The 26,143-nt window shown below is 42.1% G+C and overlaps 1 protein-coding gene across 1 annotated transcript in view; it reads right to left on the reverse strand.

Annotated features, from left to right (window-relative positions):
• The window catches only part of XYLB (xylulokinase), a 298,115-nt gene that overhangs the window by 15,380 nt on the left and 256,592 nt on the right, over positions 1-26,143 (reverse strand). The window contains exon 18 of the mRNA XM_040434104.1: positions 2,265-2,359. Coding sequence (XP_040290038.1) covers positions 2,265-2,359 — 95 coding nt within the window. The remainder of the gene's footprint in view (positions 1-2,264; positions 2,360-26,143) is intronic.

A 26,143-nucleotide genomic window follows, 5' to 3' on the forward strand; every position in this document is an offset into this window, starting at 1 on the left:
CTCAGAATATGGAGACACTAAAACATGATTTTTTTTTGTTAAAAAAATGCTGTTATTGTATAAATCTTTAATAAATAAATAAATAAAAAGTATACACATTAGTTATCACCGCATCTGTAATAACCTGCTCTATAAAAATATCACATGACTTAACCCCTCAGGGGAACACCGTAAGAAAAATTAAATAAAAGCGGTGCAAAAAAAGCAATTTTTTGTCACCTTACATTACAAAAAGTGTAATACAAAGCGATTAAAAAGTCATACGCACCCAAATATCATACCAATCTGTCATCTCATCCCGCAAAAAAAGGAGACAATAGCCCAAAATTTTTTAAAACTATGGCTCTCAGAATATGGAGACACTAAAACATGATTTTCTTTTTTTCCAAAACGCTGTTATTGTGTAAAACTTTCATAAATAAAAAAAAGTATACATATTAGGTATTGCCGCATCCATAATCTACAGCTGTATAAAAATATCACATTACCCATCAGGTGAACACCATAAAAAATATTTTTTTTAAATGGTGTCAAAAAAGCAATTTTTTTGTCCCCTTACATCACAACAAGTATAATACCAAGCGATCAAAAAGTCATATAAACTTCAAAATTGTACCAATAAAACCGTTATCTCATCCTGCAAAAAATGAGACCCTACATAAGACAGTTGCCCAAAACTAAAAAAAAACTATGTCTTTCAGAATATAAAGACACAAAAATATTTTTTTTCAAAAATGCTTTATTATGTAATGATTCAAAGAAAAAAAAAAGTTGTCTTATTTGGTATTGTCGCGTCCGTAACAACCTGCTCTATAAAAATGCCACATGATCTAACCTGTCAAATGAACATTGTAAATAACAAAAAAAAGTGTTTTGGCACTATTTTTATCTTGCCTCACTAAAAGTGTAATATAGAGCAACCGAAAATCATATGTACCCTAAAATAGTACCAACAAAATTGCCACCCTATCCCGTAGTTTTTAAAATGGGGTCATTTTTTGGAGTTTCTACTCTAGGGGTGCATCAGGGGGTCTTCAAATGTGACATGGCCCTCCAAAAATCATATGGCATTCCTTTCCTTCTGCGCCCTGTCGTGTGCCCATACAGCAGTTTGCAATCACAAATGGGGTGTTTCTGTAATCTACAGAATCAGGGTAATAAATATTGAGTTTTGTTTGGCTGTTAACCCTTGCTTTATTACTGGAAAACATGGATTAAAATGGAAAATCTGCCAAAAAAGTGAAATTCAGAATTTTCATCTCCATTTTCCTTTAATTCTTGTGGAACACCCAAAGGGTTAACAAAGTTTGTAAAATCAGTTTTGAATACCTTGAGTGGTGTAGTCTCTAAAATGGGGGGTTTTTGGGTGGTTTTTATTATGCAAGCCTCACAAAGTGACTTCAGACCTGAACTGGTCCTTAAAAGTGGGTTTTGGAAATTTTCAGAAAAATTTCTAACGTCCCTAAAAAATAAAATGTCATTCGCAAAATGATCCAAACATGAAGTAGACATATGGGGAATGCAAAGTAATAACTATTCTACTATAAAAGTAGAAAAATAGAAATTTGGAAATGTGCAAATTTTCCCACATTTTTGGTAAATTTGGTATTTTTTTATAAATAAAAATGAAATGTTTTGACTCAATTTTAACACTGTCATGAAGTACAATATGTGACAAGAAAACAATCTCAGAATGGCCCGGATAAGTAAAAGTGTTTTAAAGTTCTTTCCACATAAAGTGACATGTCAGATTTGCTAAAAATGGCCTGGTCCTGAAGGTAAAAACTAGCTTGGTCTTGAAGGGGTTAAAGTACTTGTAATTACACTGCGACAATGGGCAGAGTAATGAAGAGGAAGTAGCACTCGCATGGAGCACTGACTCCTCTTCAAACAGCGGGTGGGTATACTGTGTGTCAGACCCTGCTGATCAGATATTGATGATCTATCCTGAGGTTAGGTCATTAATATACTGTATACTGCCTGCACAGCCCCTTTAATGCCAGAAGAGGTCTGGACGACCCCTACTCTAACTTTATGTGGTCTGCCACAAACGCTGACCGACTTGTTGCAATGCAACAGGTATTACAGAGTAATTCTGAAATTCAGTGAGCTCCTTAGAATGAGCCATACTTTCACAAATGTCTGTAAAGGCAATGTTACTGAATGAAACACCCGAGTTCAATGATTCAGCAGTATGTCCCAAAACTTTACTCCAAGTACACAGTTAATACAGTACCAGTTCCTTACATATGTAAAATATTTACCTTGTCTGCTTCAGGTCTTGGGGTAACTACTAATTTATGCTGCGGTGCTTTAAGAACGTCTGCAAAAGTTGAGGATGAAGACAGCAATGCAAGTCCTGAAACGGAATGAAAAAGCAAAATAAATATGAGTTCTTCTCAATGGTCATATGGGACTATGTGATCATTATCTTAATTACAAACCTTTATATTGTATCTAGCCAGTCTTGTAATTACATTGCAAAGGAAAACTGTTGTACATATGGATGCATTCCTTCCCATCAATGACTACTCCTCTAGCCCAGCCTGCAGTACACAGGCAGAACTAATGACATTCTTCTATAAAGGAGTTCCAGAGAACGTCATGTTATTCCTCTCAGTCCTGACATTGGCATAACATGCATTGCACATTAATATATACTGTAGCATAGGCCAGCAATTTTTAGTCAAGTGAAGTAATTTAGTACAGTATAATGGTGCTTCATCTCTAAAGTGCTCCAATTCTAGGAGGATTGCCTTGTCAAAAGATAATTTCTAAACTGTTCAATAAAAATAATAATTATTGATGATGGCTTATAGCTAGTATGTATACACCGATGAGCCATAACATTAAAACCACTGACAGGTGATGTGAGATACACTGGGGGAGATTTATCAAAATTGATGCAAAAGGAAAACTGGCTTAGTCACCAATAGAAACCAATCAGATCCTACCTTTGATTTTTTTTTTTTTTTTTAGAGCTCCTTAGGAAAATGAAAGAATCGTTCTGATGGGTTCCATTGGGGAACTTAGTCAGTTTTACTTTGTACCAAATCTGATAAATCTCTCCTATTGTCATGTTACAATTCTGCCTGTCAAGCGGTGAGATATATTAGGCAGCAAGTGAACAGTCGGTTTAGTGATTCAGTGATTTGGACAAGGGCCAAAGTGTGATGGCGAAAAAGCTTGGTCAGAGCATCTCCAAAATGGCAGGTCTTGTGGAGTGTTACCAGTATGCAATGGCTAGTACCAACCAAAAGTGGTGCAAGGAAGGACAATTCAGGACCAAGGAGGGTGGTCCCCGCTGTTGCTGCCTACTCTGAGATCTCTAATGTCAGTGGTCGTGAAGGTGACGATGATGATGTGTCGATGGACGTCACGTGGATGCCCACAAGGGAGGAAGAGGAGGGGAGTTCAGAGGGAGAGACGGAGCAGCAGATAGGGAGGAGAAGCAGGCAGGACTCGCAGTGCATCAGAGACAAAAAGCAGACTGCAAATGTATCTGGAGCGAGCCATGCATGGTCACATCTTGCGCTCCCAGGACGCCTTGCTGACGTTCAGCGGCGACACCACCTGCCTGTCAGACGTCTGATTTGTGACAGCCCAATGCACTGGAACTCCACCTTGTAAATGCTTGATAGGCTGCTCCAGCAGCAACGTGCTGTTAACGACTACCTGTACGAACTCTGCAGCAGGATAGGTGCTGGGAAGCTTGGTTTCTTTTCTCCGCGCCAGTGGCTGCTCATGCGCGCCACATGCAGACTTCTGCGGCCATTTGATGAGATCACCAAACTGGTCAGTCGCAGCCAGGGCGCCATCAGTGACATTGTACCTTACGCCTTCTTTATGGAGCGTGCATTGCGTCGTGTAATTGATCAAGCCGCCGAGGAGCAGGTGCTGGAAGATGAAGAAATCGCAATGCTGAATGGATTCCCTGGGGGGGCTACTCCATCTGAGACAAGTCAGCAGGAGTTTGAAGAGGAGTCAGAGGAGGATGGTTGCTGGGGGGAGGAGGAGGAGCAAGAAGAGCAGGCTTTGAGGGGGACTTGAAACTTTTGGGGGATCCCTGGTGTTGTCCGTGGCTGGGGGGACGAGACAGAGGACGACATTCTCCTGGGCAATGAGCAGGAGCCAGGGCGCTCCACCACTTCCAATTTAATGCAAATAGGGGCCTTCATGCTCCAGTATTTGAAGAGGGACCCCCGTATAAACAGCATAAAGGGCAAGGACCAGTACTGGGTGGCAATGTATTTAGACCCCCGGTACAAACACAAAATGGTAGACATGTTTCCAGCATCAAAGAGGGCTGGCAGAATGCAGCATTTCCAGGCCTTGCTGTGATAGATGCTGTATTCTGTTGTTGCTGGCGCTGGCATAGGAATTTCCACCCACAGAGAAACTGCTGCGCCTGCAGGAAGACGGAGGTTTGAAGATGTGTTGGTCAGTTCGGATATGAGATCATTCTTGCAGCCAACCCATTGACAGACGCCCTCCTTATCCAGCCTCAAGGAACACCTAGACTGACAGGTGTCTGACTACATCGGGTTAACGGCTGATGTGGACGCTCTGAGAAGCAAGGAACCCCTGGACTACTGGGTGTGCAGGCTTGACCTGTGGCCAGAACTGGCACAATTTTCCATGGAACTTTTGGCTTGCCCGTCGAGTGTCCTGTCCGAAAGGACGTTAAGTGCAGCAGGGGGGATCGTGACCTATAGATGCACTCGCCTAGGTCATGACAGTGTGGACTACCTCACATTTCTAAAAATTAATGAGGCATGGATCTCGTAGGAATTCAACACCTGTGACGACCACGTGTAATTGAATTTCCTCATGCCAGCCCACACATATCCGCCACCACACAGAACAAAGAATTGTCTTGTCGTATGGATATATAGAGGCATAAAAGACCTTTTCTGTCAGGGGAATGTCTAATTTTGGAGGCCTGTACTCCACTGGCCTACAGTAAAATTGTTATTCAGTGACCGCCTAATGTACCTCCAGCCACATAATCACTTGTTCTTTTCTGTCAGGTGAATGCCCAATTTTTGGTGCCTGTACTCCAATGGCCTAAAATAAAAAAAATTTTCTCTAGGCTCCAGCAGGGCACATTTTTGAGAGTTTCCTTTTAAGAAGCATAGAAATGGCCCCTGATTAAAATACATATTTTTTGTGGGAATTTTTGCCATTGATCTCCTTCTGGTATGTCACTGGCCATGTTGTGGGACTATTTGTGCACTTCTAGTAAGTATTTGGTAGCTGAAAATATGACCAGAAGGTTTTTCAGGTTCGCCTGCCATTAACCACCTCCGGACTGCCGAACGCAGCGACGCGTCCTGGAGGTGGTTGTTTCATTCCGCTTGGACGCGCCGGCGCGTCCTCTCGCGAGACGCGAGATCTCGGTCACAGCCGGCCCGCGCATGCGCATCGCGGGCCGGCAAAAGTTCGAGGACAATTGCATCAGCAACCTGCCAGCCAATGATCGTCGCTGGCAGGTTGCTGATTTTTAAAAAATCGAATCACAAGCCATATAACAGATCATATTAGTAAATATGATCTGTTATATGGCTTCTCTGCTCCTCTGCTGGTCCTTTTCGTCGGTTGGATCCAGCAGAGGAGCAGACTTCACAGTGAGTAGCACCAACACTACACCTTAGCCCTAGATCACCCCCCTGCACCCCAATTAACCCTTTGATCACCCCTTTGATCGCCCCTGTCAATCACTAGTGAAAGACAAAAAGTGATCAGTGTAAACTGTCACTTTTTTTTTTTTTCACTAGTATTGGCTGTTAGGTTTTAGGGATAGTTTAGGCCCCTTGGTTAGGTAGTTAGCGTCAGTTAGCGCCCAGCCCACCGCACCGCAATCACTTTTATTCGCTGATTAGCGTATCGCTAATCAGCATTTGTACTTTTATAGTATCTGTAAGTGATCAAAACTGATCACGGTCAGATCTATAATTGCATTAGTGTCACCTTAGCTCGCCCTCCACCCAAAACGCAGTGTTTGCCCGATCAGGCCTGATCGATCGCCCACACGTGCGTTCACCCACGCCCGCCCCACCGCAGTGACAAAAAATTATTATTTTTTGATCACTGCACATTCACTTTACACGCACTGCGGCGATAAAAAAATCAGTTTTGATATTTTTTATCAACCGCAGCGGCCTCCGGTACTTCGCTAGCCTCCCCTTTGTAAGACAGGTTTGCTTTTTTTCTTGGGTAGTCTCAGGGAATACCCCTAAATTTAGTAGTCCAAAATGTCAAACAGGGGGTATTCTTCTGAAGAGGCCTACAGGATTCTGACCCAGTCGGATGAGGAGTGGGAACCCTCATCTGATGAATCTAGCGGGTCAGAATATGAACCTGTGGAAAGCAGTGGCTCTCTGACCCAAAGTTCGGACGAGGAGGTGGAGGTCCCTGATAGAACCAGGCGTACCCGGCCCCGTGTCGCTAGACCACAGGTTACGCAGGATCCGCTTCAAGAGCAGCAGAGTGGGGCTGTCGCTGCCGGATCACGTGGTGAGGCATACACCAGCAGCGCAGCCCTTCCTGGACCTAGTACCAGCACTGCCGTACAACCTGGTGAAGTAGCGAGCACCAGAAGGGCAGTTGAAGCTGGTACGGTGGCACGTGCAGTAGTTACCCCGTCGCAGCCACCGCACAGACAGGCCTGTAGAGCCCCTAGAATCCCTGAGGTGCTGGCAAACCCTGATTGGCAGTCACCAACTTCAGCCGCACCATTAGTTCCCCCTTTCACCGCCCAGTCTGGAGTTCGGGTTGAGACGGCTCAAATCGGTTCGGCCCTGGGATTTTTTGAGCTGTTCTTGACTGCGGAGCTCTTGGACTTAGTCGTGGCAGAGACAAACCGGTATGCCACACAATTTATAACCGCAAACCCTGGAAGCTTTTATGCCCAGCCTTTCCGGTGGAAACCAGTCCAAGTTTCCGAACTTAAAATTTTTCTGGGCCTTCTCCTCAACATGGGTCTAACTAAAAAGCATGAATTGCGGTCATATTGGTCCACGAACCCAATTCATCACATGCCCATGTTCTCTGCTGCTATGTCCAGGACACGATTTGAGACCATCCTGCGTTTTCTGCATTTTAGCGACAACACCACCTCCCGTCCCAGAGGCCACCCAGCTTTTGACCGGCTCCACAAAATTCGGCCCCTCATAGACCATTTCAACCAGAAATTTGCAGATTTGTATACCCCTGAGCAAAACATCTGCGTAGATGAGTCCCTAATACATTTTACCGGGCGCCTTGGCTTCAAACAATACATCCCAAGCAAGCGTGCCCAGTATGGGGTCAAATTGTATAAGCTCTGTGAAAGGGCCACAGGCTATACCCACAAATTTCGGATCTATGAGGGAAATGATCAGACCCTGGAGCCGGTCGGTTGCCCTGACTACCTGGGGAGCAGTGGGAAGACAGTCTGGGACTTGGTGTCACCCTTATTCGGCAAGGGGTACCATCTTTATGTGGACAATTTTTACACAAGTGTGGCCCTCTTTAGGCATTTGTTTCTAGAACGGATTTGCGCCTGTGGCACCGCGCGAACTAGTCGCGTGGGCTTCCCCCAACGGCTCGTTACCACCCGTCTTGCAAGGGGGGAGAGGGCTGCCTTGTGTAATGAAGAACTGCTCGCGGTGAAATGGAGAGACAAGCGTGACGTTTACATGCTCTCCTCCATTCACGCAGACACGACAATCCAAATTGAAAGGGCAACCCGTGTCATTGAAAAGCCCCTCTCAGTCCACGACTATAATGCGCTCATGGGAGGGGTGGACTTCAATGACCAGATGTTGGCTCCCTATTTAGTTTCCCGCAGAACCAGACGCTGGTATAAGAAGGTGTCTGTATATTTAATTCAATTGGCTCTGTATAATAGTTTTGTTCTCTACAGTAAGGCTGGGAGAACACGATCCTTCCTCAAATTCCAGGAAGAGATCATCGAGAACCTCCTGTATCCAGAAGGTTCCGTGGCCCCATCCACCAGTGTAGTTAGCCGTCTACACGAGCGACATTTCCCCAGTGTCGTTGCTGGTACTTCAACCCAACCGCCACCCCGAAAAAAATGTTGTGTCTGTAGCAGGAGTGGAATATGGCGTGACACCCGCTATTTCTGTCCTGACTGTCCTGACCACCCTGCCCTATGCTTTGGTGAGTGTTTCCGGAAGTACCACACACAGGTACACCTAGCATAGGGATGCATCTCACAGGACAGGCACACAGGGCTATTAGGGCCCTTTTACTAACAGCTGCTGCAAACCTCTCCTTTCACCTGGGATAAAGTGCATAACGTACTTCGCCACATCTTTGGGCGATTTGCGCTTTGCACATTGTCCCATGGGGAAGGAGAGGTTTGTTCTATAAAGGTAAAAAAAACTAAACAAAAAAAAAATTACCGGTAAGTAAAAAAGTTAAAAAAGTTAAAAAAAAGTTAATATGTTCTGTTCTGAAGTTAATAAATTTATTGCGTTGCAGCCTGGTTTTTTCTTTTTTGTTTTGTTTTTTTTACCTTCCAGGTGGACCAACCGATCGACTAGCTGCAGCACTGATGTGCATTCTGACAGAAGCATTGCGCTGCTGTCAGATTACACGCAAGTCGGTGTATGCGGCGCTGCAAGACGAGATTTCTCCTCTGCAGTAAAAGATACGTTTGCCGAGGCATATGAGCTGAGGAGGTGGCGGTGTTCATATACTTTGGCAAACACTTTGTGTATATATATAAAAAAAAAAAATCCCGGCAAGGATTTATTCATCCACATCGATTGATGTGAATGGAGAAATCTGGTTTGCCAGGGCATACGAGCTAAGTGGGTATGGATGTTGGGCGGAGCTCCTATGTCCTGGCAAACGCCTTTCCCCTCCTTTTTCTTTTTTTGGCAGAGATTTTTTCATCCACATTGATCGATGCGAATGAAGAAATCTGTGCCGTTCATTTTTTTCTTTCAGCCCAGAGGCTGAACGGAAAAAAAAATCTCATTACCCGTATGCTCAATATAAGGAGAATAGCAGAAACTCCTAATGCTGGGCATACATGTAATGATTGCGGAGACCCTCAAATGCCAGGGCAGTACAAACACCCCACAAATGACCCCAATTTGGAAAGAAGACACCCCAAGGTATTTGCTGAGGGGCTTATTGAGTCCATGAAAGATTGAAATTTTTGTCCCAAGTTAGCGGAAAGGGAGACTTTGTGAGAAAAAAAAAAAATATATCAATTTCCGCTAACTTGTGCCAAAAAAATTTTTTTTCTATGAACTCGCCATGCCCCTCATTGAATACCTTGGGGTGTCTTCTTTCCAAAATGGGGTCACTTGTGTGGTATTTATACTGCCCTGGCATTTTAGGGGCCCCAAAGCGTGAGAAGAAGTCAGGTATCCAAATGTCTAAAAATGCCCTCCTAAAAGGAATTTGGGCCCCTTTGCCCACCTAGGCTGCAAAAAAGTGTCACACATGTGGTATCTCCGTATTCAGGAGTAGTTGGGGAATGTGTTTTGGGGTGTCATTTTACATATACCCATGCTGGGTGAGATAAATATCTTGGTCAAATGCCAACTTTGTATAAAAAAATGGGAAAAGTTGTCTTTTGCCAAGATATTTCTCTCACCCAGCATGGGTATATGTAAAATGACACCCCAAAACACATTCCCCAACTTCTCCTGAATACGGAGATACCACATGTGTGACACTTTTTTGCAGCCTAGGTGGGCAAAGGGGCCCATATTCCAAAGAGCACCTTTCGGATTTCACAGGTCATTTACCTACTTACCACACATTTTGGCCCCTAGAATGCCAGGGCAGTATAACTACCCCACAAGTGACCCATTTTGGAAAGAAGACACCCCAAGGTATTCCGTGAGGGGCATGGCGAGTTCCTAGAATTTTTTATTTTTTGTCACAAGTTAGTGGAAAATTATGATTTTTTTTTTTTTTCTTACAAAGTCTCATATTCCACTAACTTGTGACAAAAAATAAAAACTTCCATGAACTCACTATGCCCATCAGCGAATACCTTGGGGTGTCTTCTTTCCAAAATGGGGTCACTTGTGGGGTAGTTATACTGCCCTGGCATTCTAGGGGCCCAAATGTGTGGTAAGGAGTTTGAAATCAAATTCTGTAAAAAATGACCAGTGAAATCCGAAAGGTGCTCTTTGGAATATGGGCCCCTTTGCCCACCTAGGCTGCAAAAAAGTGTCACACATCTGGTATCTCCGTATTCAGGAGAAGTTGGGGAATGTGTTTTGGGGTGTCATTTTACATATACCCATGCTGGGTGAGATAAATATCTTGGTCAAATGCCAACTTTGTATAAAAAAATGGGAAAAGTTGTCTTTTGCCAAGATATTTCTCTCACCCAGCATGGGTATATGTAAAATGACACCCCAAAACACATTCCCCAACTTCTTCTGAATACGGAGATACCAGATGTGTGACACTTTTTTGCAGCCTAGGTGGGCAAAGGGGCCCATATTCCAAAGAGCACCTTTCGGATTTCACTGGTCATTTTTTACAGAATTTGATTTCAAACTCCTTACCACACATTTGGGCCCCTAGAATGCCAGGGCAGTATAACTACCCCACAAGTGACCCCATTTTGGAAAGAAGACACCCCAAGGTATTCCATGAGGGGCATGGCGGGTTCCTAGAATTTTTTATTTTTTGTCACAAGTTAGTGGAATATGAGACTTTGTAAGAAAAAAAAATAAATCATCATTTTCCGCTAACTTGTGACAAAAAATAAAAAGTTCTATGAACTCACTATGCCCATCAGCGAATACCTTAGGGTGTCTACTTTCCGAAATGGGGTCATTTGTGGGGTGTTTGTACTGTCTGGGCATTGTAGAACCTCAGGAAACATGACAGGTGCTCAGAAAGTCAGAGCTGCTTCAAAAAGCGGAAATTCACATTTTTGTACCATAGTTTGTAAACGCTATAACTTTTACCCAAACCATTTTTTTTTTTACCCAAACATTTTTTTTTATCAAAGACATCTAGAACAATAAATTTAGAGCAAAATTTATATATGGATCTCGTTTTTTTTGCAAAATTTTACAACTGAAAGTGAAAATTTCTCGTTAAATTTCGATTAATAACAAAAAAAGTAAAAATGTCAGCAGCAATGAAATACCACCAAATGAAAGCTCTATTAGTGAGAAGAAAAGGAGGTAAAATTCATTTGGGTGGTAAGTTGCATGACCGAGCAATAAACGGTTAAAGTAGTGTAGTGCAGAAGTGTAAAAAGTGGCCTGGTCTTTCAGGGTGTTTAAGCCATAGGGGCTGAGGTGGTTAAAGTGAATGGGGCCCGCCACAAACGCGCGGTTCTTGAACATTTTATCGTGAACGCACGTTCGCGAAACGTCCCGGCCGATGTTTGTCCATCACTATCCATAGCCTTTAAATCAACTTGTCATGAACAGTGTTACTCAGTGGAGGCCACTAGTCACGTGCCGCTCCATCTGTAGCCATATTGGAGAAGGATTCTTATGGATACACTGGATGCCGGCTGTCAGCACAAGTGGCCAGCACTGCATAGCAGGGGAGCCAACACAGTTGCTCTTGTTACAGCCTATTAGTAAGTTGATTATAGTGCTCTTTATAGCACATTTCTAAAAGTTAACCATGTGAATACCAAACATACCTGTCATTACAGTCCAGGGTTGCAGGTGGTTTAGGTCCACTACCCCTTACAAGTTTATTATATTCTCACAACCTTAGCGCCACGTTGTACAGCATAATGAAAGATGATGCTACTATTCACTGTCACACTGGGGCTTACCGGATAAACCAAAATAAAATATTTTGAGGGTCCATCCTCAATTCATACAGAACATGTGCACATTTATCCCTTTTACGGCACTGTATTCTCTGGGATACTGGTCGGCCAAGTCTGGCACTACAGATATTTATGTACAAATTGTGAAAATTCTTTCATTTTAATATGTAAATGAGGAAGGGGTAGCAGTCGCATGCCATCTCATTATACATGTATTTTTCAAACAAGAAATATGACATTTATATGCAGATGTATGCCATCGTGCCTTATTTTCTTCTTATTTGGATGCCGACCACATTGACCTGTTCTGCTGCTTACTGTCGAGAATAACACCAGGAATCGGAATGATTAAAGAAACTTCTGGTAGAAGGACACCATTAATGAGGGAATAGCAAGCAAGGTTACTTGGGAATTAGGAGGCTGTTTGTGAAGAAAGATAACCTGGCTTTCTTCAAGCAATTGCTCATTCCTACAAATGAGTGCTCCTTCTATAACCATGCCATGGGTGCACGTGCTCCTCCCAGAGTAACTTCAAAGCCACCTGTTTATTCCACTAAGATTGAACTCGTCCACACATTTGCTGATAACTGCTTTTACATCTAGACTGCATGTATCAAAGTCAAATTTTTAGGCATTTCGCTACACAGACTGCACACACATTTTTCAGTCACTACTAGGACAATCCAGCTGGTAGAAAATTTAAAATAATTTGCAGATCATGATGTTTATTCAGGCTTCATACTTTATGGATTTATACAAAATGAAACATTGATACATAAATGCATATTTTGTAAATAGTGACAGTGCTGTGAAAGACACTCTGCCGTCTCACACTCTCTGCTCTGGTTTCTGATATTTAAAGGGGTTCTCGGAGACCAGGAGCCCCTTTTGATATTGCCAGGCAAAGACTCATCTCTCACTTGTGCTTGGATTCAAGCACTGACCTCCCTTTCTCCACTGCCTCTGGTAGCCGCTGGACTGGAAGTATGATGTGACATCTACATCCATGCCACCTATGCCAGACAATCACTGTCCTCAGAGGTGGTAGCAGTCACAAGCTCTGCCTCACCTCTTAGGTCATTTGAGTTCTTTCTTTTTTTAATCAAAAGGGGTTCCCAGTCTCAGAGAACTTAACTTATAGGAGACACAATACCAGCTAAGTGTGAGAACCACTTGAAAATTACCAACCTGTTACCATGTTTGAGAGCCGTTAGGCTGTACTACAGTGTGCTGCACGTGTGGAGTCTCCAGGGTGCAGCGCTGCTCCCTGTCCTCCCCAGCTCACAGCAAAACGCCAAATACATGTGCGGCCTGGAGCTGGATTACACTAACACTGCTCCTGATGATAGACTGCGCAAATAGGGCAGCTGAGAAACGCGTTGAGTGGACGCAACTTTAGGCATGGATGAAGTACAATGAAAGGTTATAGGGGCTTGATGATAATATTTAGGCTTGATTGGTGGCTACAATTACATACTATACCAATCATCCCTTATCAGAATTCTCTGTAATAAGCCCTGTATGACCTGATAACTAACAGATACACACCAAGTGAAACAGTGTATCTGAGGTACTGTGGTGCAATTGTGGAGGAAACCCCTGCTCAGTGGTGTTAATGGGAATAGTGGCTGAATATATATACAGACAGTCCACTAGCTCAGCACACCTAGCCCGTTTTGTTCTGCTGGCGGATAGCCACTATATTTTAATAACAACATAATAAATTATCTATTTTAGCATTTTTTTCAGGCAGTTATCCAACTTTTTAGTATAAGTACGCAAACCAATCTATACTCTAGTTAATCTGTTACCATGTTTAGCAGCAATATTTGCAATCAAACGCTTGACATCTCTGTTTAATCTACTGTTGAAATCTAACAGATCCTCATTTCCCAACATATGCAGCCAGGAGATGGTTTGGAGGCCTCTATACTGAGCACATTAGATTGTCTACAGATTCCACCAGTAATGGGCATTTTTTTTGTTTTTTTCTAACTTGATAAAGAGGTTGAAAATTCTGTGCAGATTAATTTTGTAATCTATTGTTAGAGTCATTTGGAACTTTCATAACAGAGCTCCAGCATGCTTTTTACCTGTATCCATGATTGGGTTAAGCTTTGGACTTTACAGCATACTGTAATACACTGAACTCAATAACACAGCAGTATGCACTACGCTCTCATACTTCCCTTAGGGGTAGTTGTAGGCATCTAGCTTTTTATCTTTTCAATTAAAGGGTTGTCTCGTTCGTATATGTCTTATAACAGTTGCAGCTGTTCTGACAAACTCATGCTGTCCTTCTATTACATGGACATCCATTCATCTGAGTAGTTGTCATGTAAGACTACATTTCCCCTGCAGCAACAGCTGGGGTGGGGGAACCCGAAGTTGGGTTTGATACCAGCTGGTACCTCGGTACCAAACCCAATTTTGAATTCCTAATTAAAAATGTTTTTAAAGATGCAGAAATGAACACCAAATTAATTCACTGAAGTCTTGCACGACGTTGGGTGAAACAAAGTCCAGGGACCCAATACATTTTAAAGCTGTACGAAGACCGCATTAAAATCAAAAGTTTATGACTAATTCGACTTTGGATCGATGATGCAAAGCTCAATTCGCTCAACACTACTCAGAATAGGTCATCGCTTTCTGATTGGTGGGGTTCTGACTCCTGGCACCCTCACTGATCAGCTTTTTCAAAAGGCTGCAGCAACTGGGAGAGTTCTGCAACCTTCTACTAGGCTTGTGACATCGATGGGTCACTAAGCCTTTACGCAGCTCAGTCTCATTCAAGTGAATGGGATTAAGCTACAACACCAAGCACAGCTGCTATACAATGTACGACACTTCACTTGGTATAGTATGAACAGGCCACAGTGCTGCCTTATCACGACATGCTATCAAAACCTTCAATGAGCTGCATTTTACATCATAACCACTGGTGACCACATATAGGATAAACAACTCCCCACTGAGTATCATTAAATCAAAGCCGTTTCTCTCCTGCCATTCAGGATGTTGAGCCAAGAGGAAAGGAAAGGGAGAACAAATTTGTACCCTGTTTACCAGTTCTGGGTTAATAGGGGGCAGGAGAAACATCAGCAAACATCCTCCTTCTGGAGGACCCTGCATGCCTATGTATTTCAATGTACACAGGGTAAAACTTAATTTCCGCTAAGGTGGTCCTTAAAATGGATTGAGCACTTGTTGCTAGGTTCCAACCAGACCACAGCTGATTGCTGGGTTTCCCAGCAGCGAGACAACCTATGCTTAACTTATTTTTGGAGACTCTCCTAACAAAATGGTATTATCAAAAGTGGACAACCCCTTTAAGTAGATTGCTTTAGCTTTCTGGGTTTTCCTGCTAGATATTCTTATGGTCATTGCTCATCTGCCAAGGGTTGCTGATTGTGAAAAGGTTGCATCTAACGAAAGTGTCCCATAATACCAAGTTCAATCAACCAAACTAATTACATGTTAATCTGATTGAGTTTAACCTTGCTTCAGAATCATAGATCAGCCTGAAACAGTTAATTGTACTTGATCAGTTTTTAAATATTGTAGAAGTGAAGATTGATTAATGAGGAGAAGCAAATATTGACAAGAGAAAGCCAAGGTCACCTTATTTCTCCAAGGACAATAAATCACACTGTTATTTGGAGGAGCGTTTAATACACACATTGTTCCCGCACATCCTGATCTTGTATTCATAGTACAATTTTATTAGCAGTTCACAAAGCCCATTATTAAATCTCGAATTGAGAAGACAAAGCAAACAGGGCTAGAAAACTGCAGGAAATTAATGTGCTGAGCGTCCTGACTTCTAAAAAAACTATTACAAAAGTAGCAAGTATAGAACACAATGGATTTATAGATCACAACTACAGTATTCAATCTATAGGAGCTGAATGACAGAAAAACTATTAGAAATATTCAATGAATGCTCCATTATAATGTATTCCATTATTGTAGGCCCTTGTATTTCAGACATATAAGTTGTAGATTCATGTTTCTCTGAATTCACTATATTGTTATCAGAATGATATGTAGGGAAATATTACTGGTGCATAAACTCTGAGGATTAAAGGAAATCTGTCACCAAGAAATTCACTGAAAAACTAGGCACTATGCTTTGTAAGACTAGATAAGCTGAATGTAATAAAAAAAGAACTTTTAATACACACGCAAATTAGTTGTTAAATGCACCAAGGACAGACCCAAGTGACTCTGTGCACCCTTGCTCCTCCTGCTTCCTCTGCCAGCTCCTCCCTCTCCTTGAGTGACTGGGCCAGGCTAGATAACAATGCAGGAACCTGGTTGCAGGAGGAGCAAGGGTGCACAGAGTCACTTCGGTCTGCCCTCGGTGCACTAAACAGCTCCTTTGCATACAGTACAGACCAAAAGTTTGGACATACCTTCTCATTTAAAGAATTTTGCTTATTTTCATGACTATGAAAATTGTAGATTCACACTGAAGGCATCAAAACTATGAATTAACACATGTGGAATTATATACATAACACATGTGGAATTATATACATAACAAACAAGTGTGAAACAACTGAGTGTGCAAAGCAGTAATCAAAGCAAAAGGTGGCTACTTTGAAGAACCTAGAATATGACATTTTCAGTTGTTTCACACTTGTTTGTTATGTATATAATTCCACATGTGTTAATTTATAGTTTTGATGCCTTCATAGTCATGAAAATAAAGAAAACTCTTTGAATGAGAAGGTGTGTCCAAACTTTTGGTCTGTACTGTATGTATTAAAGTACTTTTGCTCCAGAATGAAGTAACAGATCGCTAAGTGAAAGGCATCCTTAGATTCAGCTGAACTGAACATCTGTCTTACATGTACAGTGCTGGTCGGGTCTTTAAAGATGTCGTCCACTTTTGAGTGCAACAGGCACCGTAGCTGCCTAGTGTCTGCTGTTTTACACCGCAGACACCCGAAGACCATGTCTGTGATAGGCGATAATGCTGAGAAACCTTCAGGGAAGTCACGGCACTCTCAATCTTGAATCAAATCCTAGTGTTTATTCACACCGAAAAATACAGCAACGTTTCGACACACAGGTCTTTCTCAAGCTACATGTGTCGAAACGTTGCTGTATCTTTCGGTGTGAATAAACACTAGGATTTGATTCAAGATTGAGAGTGCCGTGACTTCCCTGAAGGTTTCTTTACATTTGAGAGGTCTCTGAGGCCGGGACCTAACGCCACGAGCACCGCCGCCATAACACGTACTATTTGTTCCAGTAAGTGATGCTGTCCTATTTCATTTTTTATGTTCAGGCGATAATGCTGACCACAGACATTTCACCCCTCAGATGATGTGGTCAATTGTGACCATGGCATCTGAGGAGGCTTTCCCCTGGAAGAACTGCTCCAGGGCAAAAAGTAAAAAATAAAAGACATTCATTCAAATTGAAATCACCCCCTTTGCCCATATTATAAATAAAAATAAACAATAAAAAATAAAGATTATTATCATTATCGTACCCCAAAATGCCCAAACTATTAAAATATAAATGCTATAATGGTATAAAAACAAAAAATTAACATGGCATATTCACTGCCTTTTTTGTGACTTTCCCTTCCAAAAATTGATCAAAAGTCATACACACTAAACAATGGTATCGCTAAAAAGTACAGATCACCCTGAAAAATGATCACTTTTTACACAGCTCTGAAGACCGAAATATAAAAACTGTTATGGGGGTCAGCTTGCTGCTTTTCCAAGACTGCTTACCAAGAGCTGATCTACAAGAGCATTGGAGATATTCAGGAGATACTCAGGAGGTAATCTGGAGGTGGATACAATCTAAAAAAGTAAGATTTGTTTGTTTAAAATCTTTCCCCTCTTTACAATGGCAGACCTGGTTCTGTGCAGGAATTGTTGTGCTTTTATTTCAGGTTCCACTCTTCAAAGGTTTGGATACTGTCTGATCTGTAGACAGCTCTCCATAATGCAGCAGGAAATTACCTTTTTGAAATATGAGATTTTTAAATTAACCACTAAACAAACTCAGGCTGAGAACATTGCAATGCCACTGCCACAGAGGCCCCCTAGAATTGGAAGATGGGTTACTGTAGGTTCTGGTAGACTGAGAGTTGTGGATAGAAGGCATGTCCCACAGTCTGTGGCTCTCCATAATTCATTTGCAGCACTTTCAGAGTGCCAGAGCAACATGGAGGATGGCTCAAGCACAGTGGGTGAGAAACAATCATCTCCCATGCCTAAAGTATGTAAGACTGCAGCCAAAGACAAAAAGGAGAAGGTGAGGATTGATAGTAAGCAGCTGTTGGTGGGCGATTCCATCATAAGAGGTGTGAAGTTTGAGAAGAATGGTGTTGTGAGATGTCTCCTCCCTGGTGCTACCGCTAGCAGGGATAGACGACGGATCCTTAATATTGTTAGGCAAGCAAAGCAGGAAAGGGAAGTGGATGTTATTCTCCATCTTGGGACAAACGATCTGGCTTGCAATGAGGTTTCAAAGGTGAAAGAAGCTTTTCACACACTTGGAAAGGATATACGGGAGGTTGCATCAACTGTTTCATTCTCTGCAGTTTTGCCTGTGCATAACCTTCAGCATGACAGGAAGATGTGCATTAAGGAATTCAATGTATGGCTTGGTGAATGGTGTCTGAACCAAAGGTTTGGCTTTGTGTCTCATGTTAGCTCTTGTTGGAATGGAAAAGAACTGTACAAGAAAGATGGTTTGCATCTTTCTCTCAAAGGAACGAATGTCCTCGGTGAACAGTTCCAGGTATTTGCTAAGAAGCATTTAAACTAGGAAAGGGGGGCAAAAGAGTGATAATCCAGCAGTCCAATTGCCCCCCGGAACAATGCCAGAAGAGGCCAGAAGCACAAAGGTTAAGAAATGACAAGCTCAGAGTCTTGTCTACAAATGCTCGCAGTCTAGGGAATAAGATCAATGAGCTTGAGGCTATAATGGCATCTTAGAATATAGATGTAGTGGCTGTTACTGAGACGTGGTTCAAGGGGAGTAATGACTGGGATATATCAATACCAGGGTTCTCTCTATACAGGAAAGACAAAGAAGGCAAGAAGGGGGGAGGGGTGGCCCTGTATATGAAAGATAACATGAAATCGAATTTGATACAAGTTAGCGAGAACAATTTAGAGTCAGTTTGGGTTACCGTGCAGCTTGATAATCATAAGGTAACTCATGTAGGTGTGATATATAGACCACCTAGCCAAGTCAAAGAATTAGATGATCTACTAGTTGAAGAAATAGCTAAAATGACATTGAAGGGGGAAGTTATCATTATGGGAGACTTCAATCTTCCAGATGTAAACTGGAAAACCAAAATAGCTAGTTCTGCCAGGAGTACAGATATTCTAAATTCCCTACTGGGATTATCTCTACAGCAAGTAGTGGAGGAGCCAACCCGGAAGGAGGCCATTTTAGATTTAGTATTCACAAATGGGAATTTGGTATCTGATATTACTGTAGGGGAAAGCTTGGGATCTAGTGATCACCAGTCAGTGTGGTTTACTATAAGTACAGTGACTGAGTCACAACACACAAAAACTAAAGTTTTAGATTTTAGAAAAACAGACTTTTCTAAAATTAGATTAGTGGTATACAAGTCCCTATCAGACTGGAACAGTTTCATTGAAGTCCAGGAGAAATGGGACTACTTAAAAGTGGCACTATTGAAGGCAACAGAAAATTGCATTAGGCTTGTCAGTAAAAGCAAAAAAAGGAAGAGACCACTGTGGTACTCAGCAGAAGTGGCCAAAATCATTAAAAACAAAAAGATAGCATTTAGGAATTATAAAAAAAAAAAACGAGGATGACAGACAAATTTATAAGATTAGGCAGAGAGAGGCCAAACAAGTTATAAGAGCTTCCAAAGCACAGTCAGGGAAAAAAGGCGAGAAGGCATTCTTCAGATACATAAATGAAAAAAGGAAACTAAAACAAGGAATTACCAAATTAAAAACAAAAGAAGGAAGGTATATGGAAGAAGATAAAGAACTAGCTGACTGCCTCAATGAATATTTCTGTTCAGTTTTTACAAAGGAAAATGAAGGAGAAGGACCTCAGTTAGGAAAGAAGACTAATGAATCTTTTGATGCATGTGTCTTTACAGAGGAAGAGGTTCTAAGTCAGCTGTCTAAAATTAATACAAATAAGTCACAGGGGCCTGATGGGATACACCCAAAGCTATTAAAAGAGCTCAGCGGTGAACTAGCAAAACCATTAACAGATTTATTTAACCAATCACTGGCAACAGGAGTCGTCCCAGAAGATTGGAAATTAGCAAATGTTGTGCCCATTCACAAGAAAGGTAGTAGGGAGGAATTGGGCAACTATAGGCCAGTAAGCCTGACATCAATAGTGGGGAAATTAATGGAAACCATACTTAAGGAGAGGATTGTGGAACATCTAAAATCCCATGGATTGAAAGATGAAAAACAGCATGGGTTTACTTCAGGGAGATCATGTCAAACTAATCTTATTGATTTGTTTGATTGGGTGACTAAAATAATAGATGGAGGAGGTGCAGTAGACATCGCTTATCTAGACTTTAGTAAGGCTTTTGATACTGTCCCACATAGAAAGCTTATCAATAAAGTGCAGTCTTTGGGCTTGGACTCCCATATTGTTGAATGGATTAGGCAGTGGCTGAGGGACAGGCAACAGAGGGTTGTAGTCAATGGAGTATATTCAGACCAAGGTCTTGTTACCAGTGGGGTACCTCAGGGATCTGTTCTGGGACCCATATTGTTTAATATCTTTATCAGCGAAATTGCAGAAGGCCTTGATGGTAAGGTGTGTCTTTTTGCTGATGACACAAAGATTTGTAACAGGGTTGATGTTCCTGGAGGGATACACCAAATGGAAAAGGACTTAGGAAAACTAGAGGAATGGTCAAAAATATGGCAACTAAAATTTAATGTTGATAAGTGCAAGATAATGCACCTGGGACGTAAAAACCCAAGAGCAGAATATAAAATCAGTGATACAGTCCTAACCTCAGTATCTGAGGAAAGGGATTTAGGGATCATTATTTCAGAAGACTTAAAGGTAGGCAGACAATGTCACAGAGCAGCAGGAAATGCTAGCAGAATGCTTTGGTGTATAGCAAGAGGAATTACCAGTAGAAAGAGGGAGGTGCTCATGCCGCTCTACAGAGCACTAGTGAGACCTCATTTGGAGTATTGTGCTCAGTACTGGAGACCATATCTCCAGAAGGATATTGATACTTTGGAGAGAGTTCAGAGAAGAGCTACTAAACTGGTACATGGATTGCAGGATAAAACTTACCAGGAAAGATTAAAGGACATTAACATGTATAGCTTGGAAGAAAGACGAGACAGAGGGGATATGATAGAAACTTTTAAATACATAAAGGGAATCAACAAGGTAAAAGAGGAGAGAATATTTAAAAGAAGAAAAACTGCTACAAGAGGACATAGTTTTAAATTAGAGGGGCAAAGGTTTAAAAGTAATATCAGGAAGTATTACTTTACTGAGAGAGTAGTGGATGCATGGAATAGCCTTCCTGCAGAAGTGGTAGCTGCAAATACAGTGGAGGAGTTTAAGCATGCATGGGATAGGCATAAGGCCATCCTTCATATAAGATAGGGCCACGGGCTATCCATAGTATTCAGTATATTGGGCAGACTAGATGGGCCAAATGGTTCTTATCTGCCGACACATTCTATGTTTCTATGTTTCTATATGTTTCAAAGAGAAAAATATTTTTCCCAATGATTCTTAAGGGAAGGTTGAATGTGGTGTCTGAGCTGCAACCAGCATGTTATAGAGCAGATGTAGTGGAGCAGATTGATACATAGTTTTGTGGGAAAGGATTCAGTAATTCATTGCAATTCCTGCTCATTCTGGGCTTTGAAGTGAAGGAGGTGGTCCTATCATGATTTAATATATGCAAATGAGCCTCTAGGAGCATTACTATACAATGAATAGGGCATTTGAAAGTATTGCAATAAAAATATTGTTCAGTTCCAAAAATGATGTTTCGATATGTGCAAATGAGCCTCTAGGAGCAACAGGGGCATTGCCATTACACCTAGAGTCTCAGCTCTCTCTGCAACTGCTGCGCCCTCTCCACTTTGACTGACAGGGCCAGGCATGATGACGTTTATACTGCCTGGATCTGTCAATAAAAAGCAGAGGGCGCGGCAGTTGCAGAGAGAGCAGAGCCTCTAGGTGTAATGGCAATGCCCCTGTTGCTCCTAGAGGCTCATTTGCACATATCGAAACATCATTTTTGGAACTGAACAATATTTTTATTGCAATACTTTCAAATGCCCTATTCATTGTATAGTAATACTCTGTATGATAACCATTTTAAAGCGTACCTGAGTTTTCAAAAAAGTTTGCATAATAGCTGTGCTTCTTTGTACATTCACAGCTGTGAAGGAATATGTCTTTTTTGGGCTTCACTAATGCCTTTTTCTGCCTATAATTTACCCTGTTTTCAGCTGCCCAGCTAGATGCTTTTTTCTCACAAGCAGGAGGTGTCTCCATTCTGTGGAATATGCCAGTACTGTGCTTCTGTGATGTACATTCCCTTGATGCCCACTATATTTGTATTCAGCTCTGCACCTCAAGGAACAGATAAGGAGGGTAAAATCACACTTACAGAAAGACAGGAGGCTCCTTTAAATTCAGAAGCAGTGTAGAAGCCATTCTTTTATCGCGCTCAGGATCTCGGCTAGCTCTTGCACGCCCCAACTTCCTGTAAAGTCTTCTGTGTCTCTGTTATCTGGAACAGATCTTGCCTGACAACAGGCAGTGGACTGCAAATAAGGCGGAAGTGAGATCTCTAGTGGCCATGATTTTACAGCTCTATTTCAGGTGGAAATGGAATTGTGTGAAAGTACAGTGATTGTTTAAGCCCAATAATCCTAGGCTGGAGTGCAGGAAGGGCTCCTGGGACACTGGTTAGGGAGAGCAAAGGACAGAGGGTGGCAGAGGAAAGTGGGACAGCAGTCCCGAAGAGATTGCCTGTGTTTGCAATTAGGGTTGAGCGAACCTGAACTGTAAAGTTCGGGTTCGTACCAAACTTTAGGATTTTTGGACCCCGGACTGAACCCGAACATTTCAGTAAAAGTTCGGGTTCGAGTTCGGTGTTCGGCGATTTAATGGCGCTTTTTGAAAGGCTGCAGGGCAGCCAATTAACAAGTGTTTAACTAGTGTGCCCTTAGAAGCCATCACAGCCATGCCTACTAATGGCATGGCTGTGATTGGCCAGAACTTGTTGTTAACTCTGCAATCTACAGCAATTTTTTTTTTTTGTTGGTGCAGTGCTACATTTTTGTACCCTGCCCTGAGCCCAGTGACACAGAAAAATAAGTTTTATCCGTCTGTAAGTTAGGTGGGTGTCGGCTGCCATTTTGTGCATGTTCAGTGCACCAGCACTGCATATGTGCCTGGGACAATAATTTTATCCTGTTCTTTTAGTTCAGTGGGCAACATATACCCATTTTTTAAGTGTACCTGCACTGCATATGTGCCAGGGGAAGGGAAAATAATATAGGTAATCCATCTGTGAGTTCAGGGACCCAGTGGGGGACATATTCACATATTTTTCTGTAAAGTACAATCCAAGTAAATCCATCTATTAGTTTCTGTGGGGACAAATTATTATTTTGCTAAAAAGTATATTTTCGCCCTGCACTGCATTTGTGATAGTGAAATAAAATCTGTAAATACATCTGTTTAACTGTGGGTCAAAAAAATCATATTTTTTTTCCATAAAGTACCTTTGTGGCCTTTGCTGCATTTGTGACAGTCCAATACAAGCGCTAAATACTGCTGTTATATTCTGTGTAAATTCCGTTTTTATTAAATTTTAACAGGTAAAGGTAATAATTGTTACAAACAGTGCAGTCAAAGGTTCTGTACAGCAATAAGTGATCCACTGATGTACAAGAATAAATCACAGTTAGCAAATAGTAACAGTGGGAACATAAAGGAAAAATGCACAATACGTATGAGCTCATGTCAAAAATTAAAGAGTTCTAACGTATAGCAAATGTACTTGTCAAGTTAACCAGGTTGAGATGATATTTACTCAAAGCATGTCTAAGGTATCAGATGTTTCAATGATAAGACTACGTACGACCGAAGCAGTTTTGACAGAGCCAGACTGATAGTCTAATAAAATGAGGGGAAGGGAAGGAATAGGAGGGGGAGGGAAGGAGGGGAGGAAGGTACAGTCCTGATCAAAAGTTTAAGACCACTTGAAAAATAGCAAAAAAAATCATATTTAGCATGGCTGGATCTTAACAAGGTTCCAAGTAGAGCTTCAACATGCAACAAGAAGAAATGAGAGTGAGACAAAACGACGGATAAACTGAAACAGGCTGTTTTTCAGCTGATCAAAAGTTTAGGACCACATGCCTTTAAAAGGCCAAACCTGTGCAAAGATGTGGATTCATTGTCATTTTCTGTCAGGTCGTCACACGTTGTAATGGCAAAGGCAAAAAAACTGTCCCTTTTTGAACGTGGTCGGGTTGTTGAACTACATAAGCAGGGTCTCTCACAGCGCGCCATCGCTGCTGAGGTGGGATGCAGTAAGACAGTCATTTGGAATTTCTTAAATTCTTAAATGATCCTGAGGGTTATGGAACAAAAAAGTAAAGTGGAAGACCCAAAAAAATTTCATCAGCACTGAGCCGGAGGATCCAATTGGCTGTCCGTCAAGACACTGGACGATCCTCGACCCAAATTAGGGCCCTTACTGGTGCTGACTGCAGCCCCATAACCATCAGACAGCATCTGAAACTGAAGGGCTTCAAAAACAAAAAACGTCTTCAAAGACCTCGTCTCCTTGAACGCCACGGAACTGCTCGTTTGGACTTTGCAAGAGAGCACCAAACATGGGACATTCAAAGGTGGAAGAAAGTTTTATTCTCTGATGAGAAAAAATTTAACCTTGATGGTCCTGATGGTTTCCAACATTACTGGCATGACAAGCAGATCCCACCTGAGATGTTTTCTACGCGCCACAGTGGAGGTTTGCCATAATGGTCTGGGGTGCTTTTTCCTTCAGTGGAACAAGGGAGCTTCAGGAAGTGCAGGGGCGTCAAACGGCCGTTGGCTATGTCCAGATGTTGCAGAGAGCATTCCTCATGACTGAGGGCCCTCGTCTGTGTGGTAACGACTGGGTTTTTCAACAGGACAACGCTACAATACACAATGCCCGCAGGACAAGGGACTTCTTCCAGGAGAATAACATCACTCTTTTGGCCCATCCTGCATGTTCCCCTGATCTAAATCCAATTGAGAACCTTTGGGGATGGATGGCAAGGGAAGTTTACAAAAATGGACAACAGTTCCAGACAGTAGATGGCCTTCGTGTGGCCGTCTTCACCACTTGGAGAAATGTTCCCACTCACCTCATGGAAACACTTGCATCAAGCATGCCGAAACGAATTTTTGAAGTGATAAACAATAACGGCGGAGCTACTCATTACTGAGTTCATGTTTGGAAGTTGGATTTCTGTTTTGGGGGGGTTTAGTTTTTTTTTTGGAGGTGTGGTCCTAAACTTTTGATCAGCTGAAAAACAGCCTGTTTCAGTTTATTTGTTGTTTTCATTAAATTGAATGCTCAAAAAATGTTTTGTCTCACTCCCATTTCTTCTTGTTGCATGTTGAAGCTCTACTTGGATCTTATTAAGATCCAGCCATGCTAAATATATATTTTTGCCATTTTTCAAGTGGTCTTAAACTTTTGATCAGGACTGTATATTCTGGTTTTAAAAAAAAACACCTATTTTGTGCTAGATACTACATTTGCGGCCTTTGCTGCATTCGTGACAGTATAGTACAAGCATTAATTACTGCTGTTATATTCTGATTTAAAAAAAATACCCAATTTGTTCAAGATACTACATTTGCGGTCATTCCTGCATTTTTGACAGTCCAATACAAGCGTTAAATACTGCTGTTAAATTTATTTTAGAAAAAAAACACTGATTTTGTGGTAGATACTACAATTGGAGCTGCATTTCTGACTGTCCAATACAAGCATTAAAGGGGTTGTCCGGGTTCAGAGCGAACCCAGACATACCTCCATTTTCACCCCAGCATCCCCCCTGACTTGAGCATCGGAGCAGTCAATGCTTCGATGCTCTCCTTTGCCCTGCGCTAAATTGCACAGGGCAAAAGCATTTTTGGGAGGTCCATTGATGTACCGGGGCTCTCCATAGGGCTGCCAGGAAGCCCGGTGACGTCACCGGCACTGATAGGCGGGATTTAGCGCTGCCCTAGCCAGTAAAACGGCCGGTGACTGGTATGTCTGGGTGACGTCACGGAACACACTGCCGGGCGGAAGTTTCCACCCGGCAG

This window comes from Bufo bufo, chromosome 5, assembly GCF_905171765.1.
Source record: "Bufo bufo chromosome 5, aBufBuf1.1, whole genome shotgun sequence".
NCBI lineage: Eukaryota > Metazoa > Chordata > Amphibia > Anura > Bufonidae > Bufo > Bufo bufo.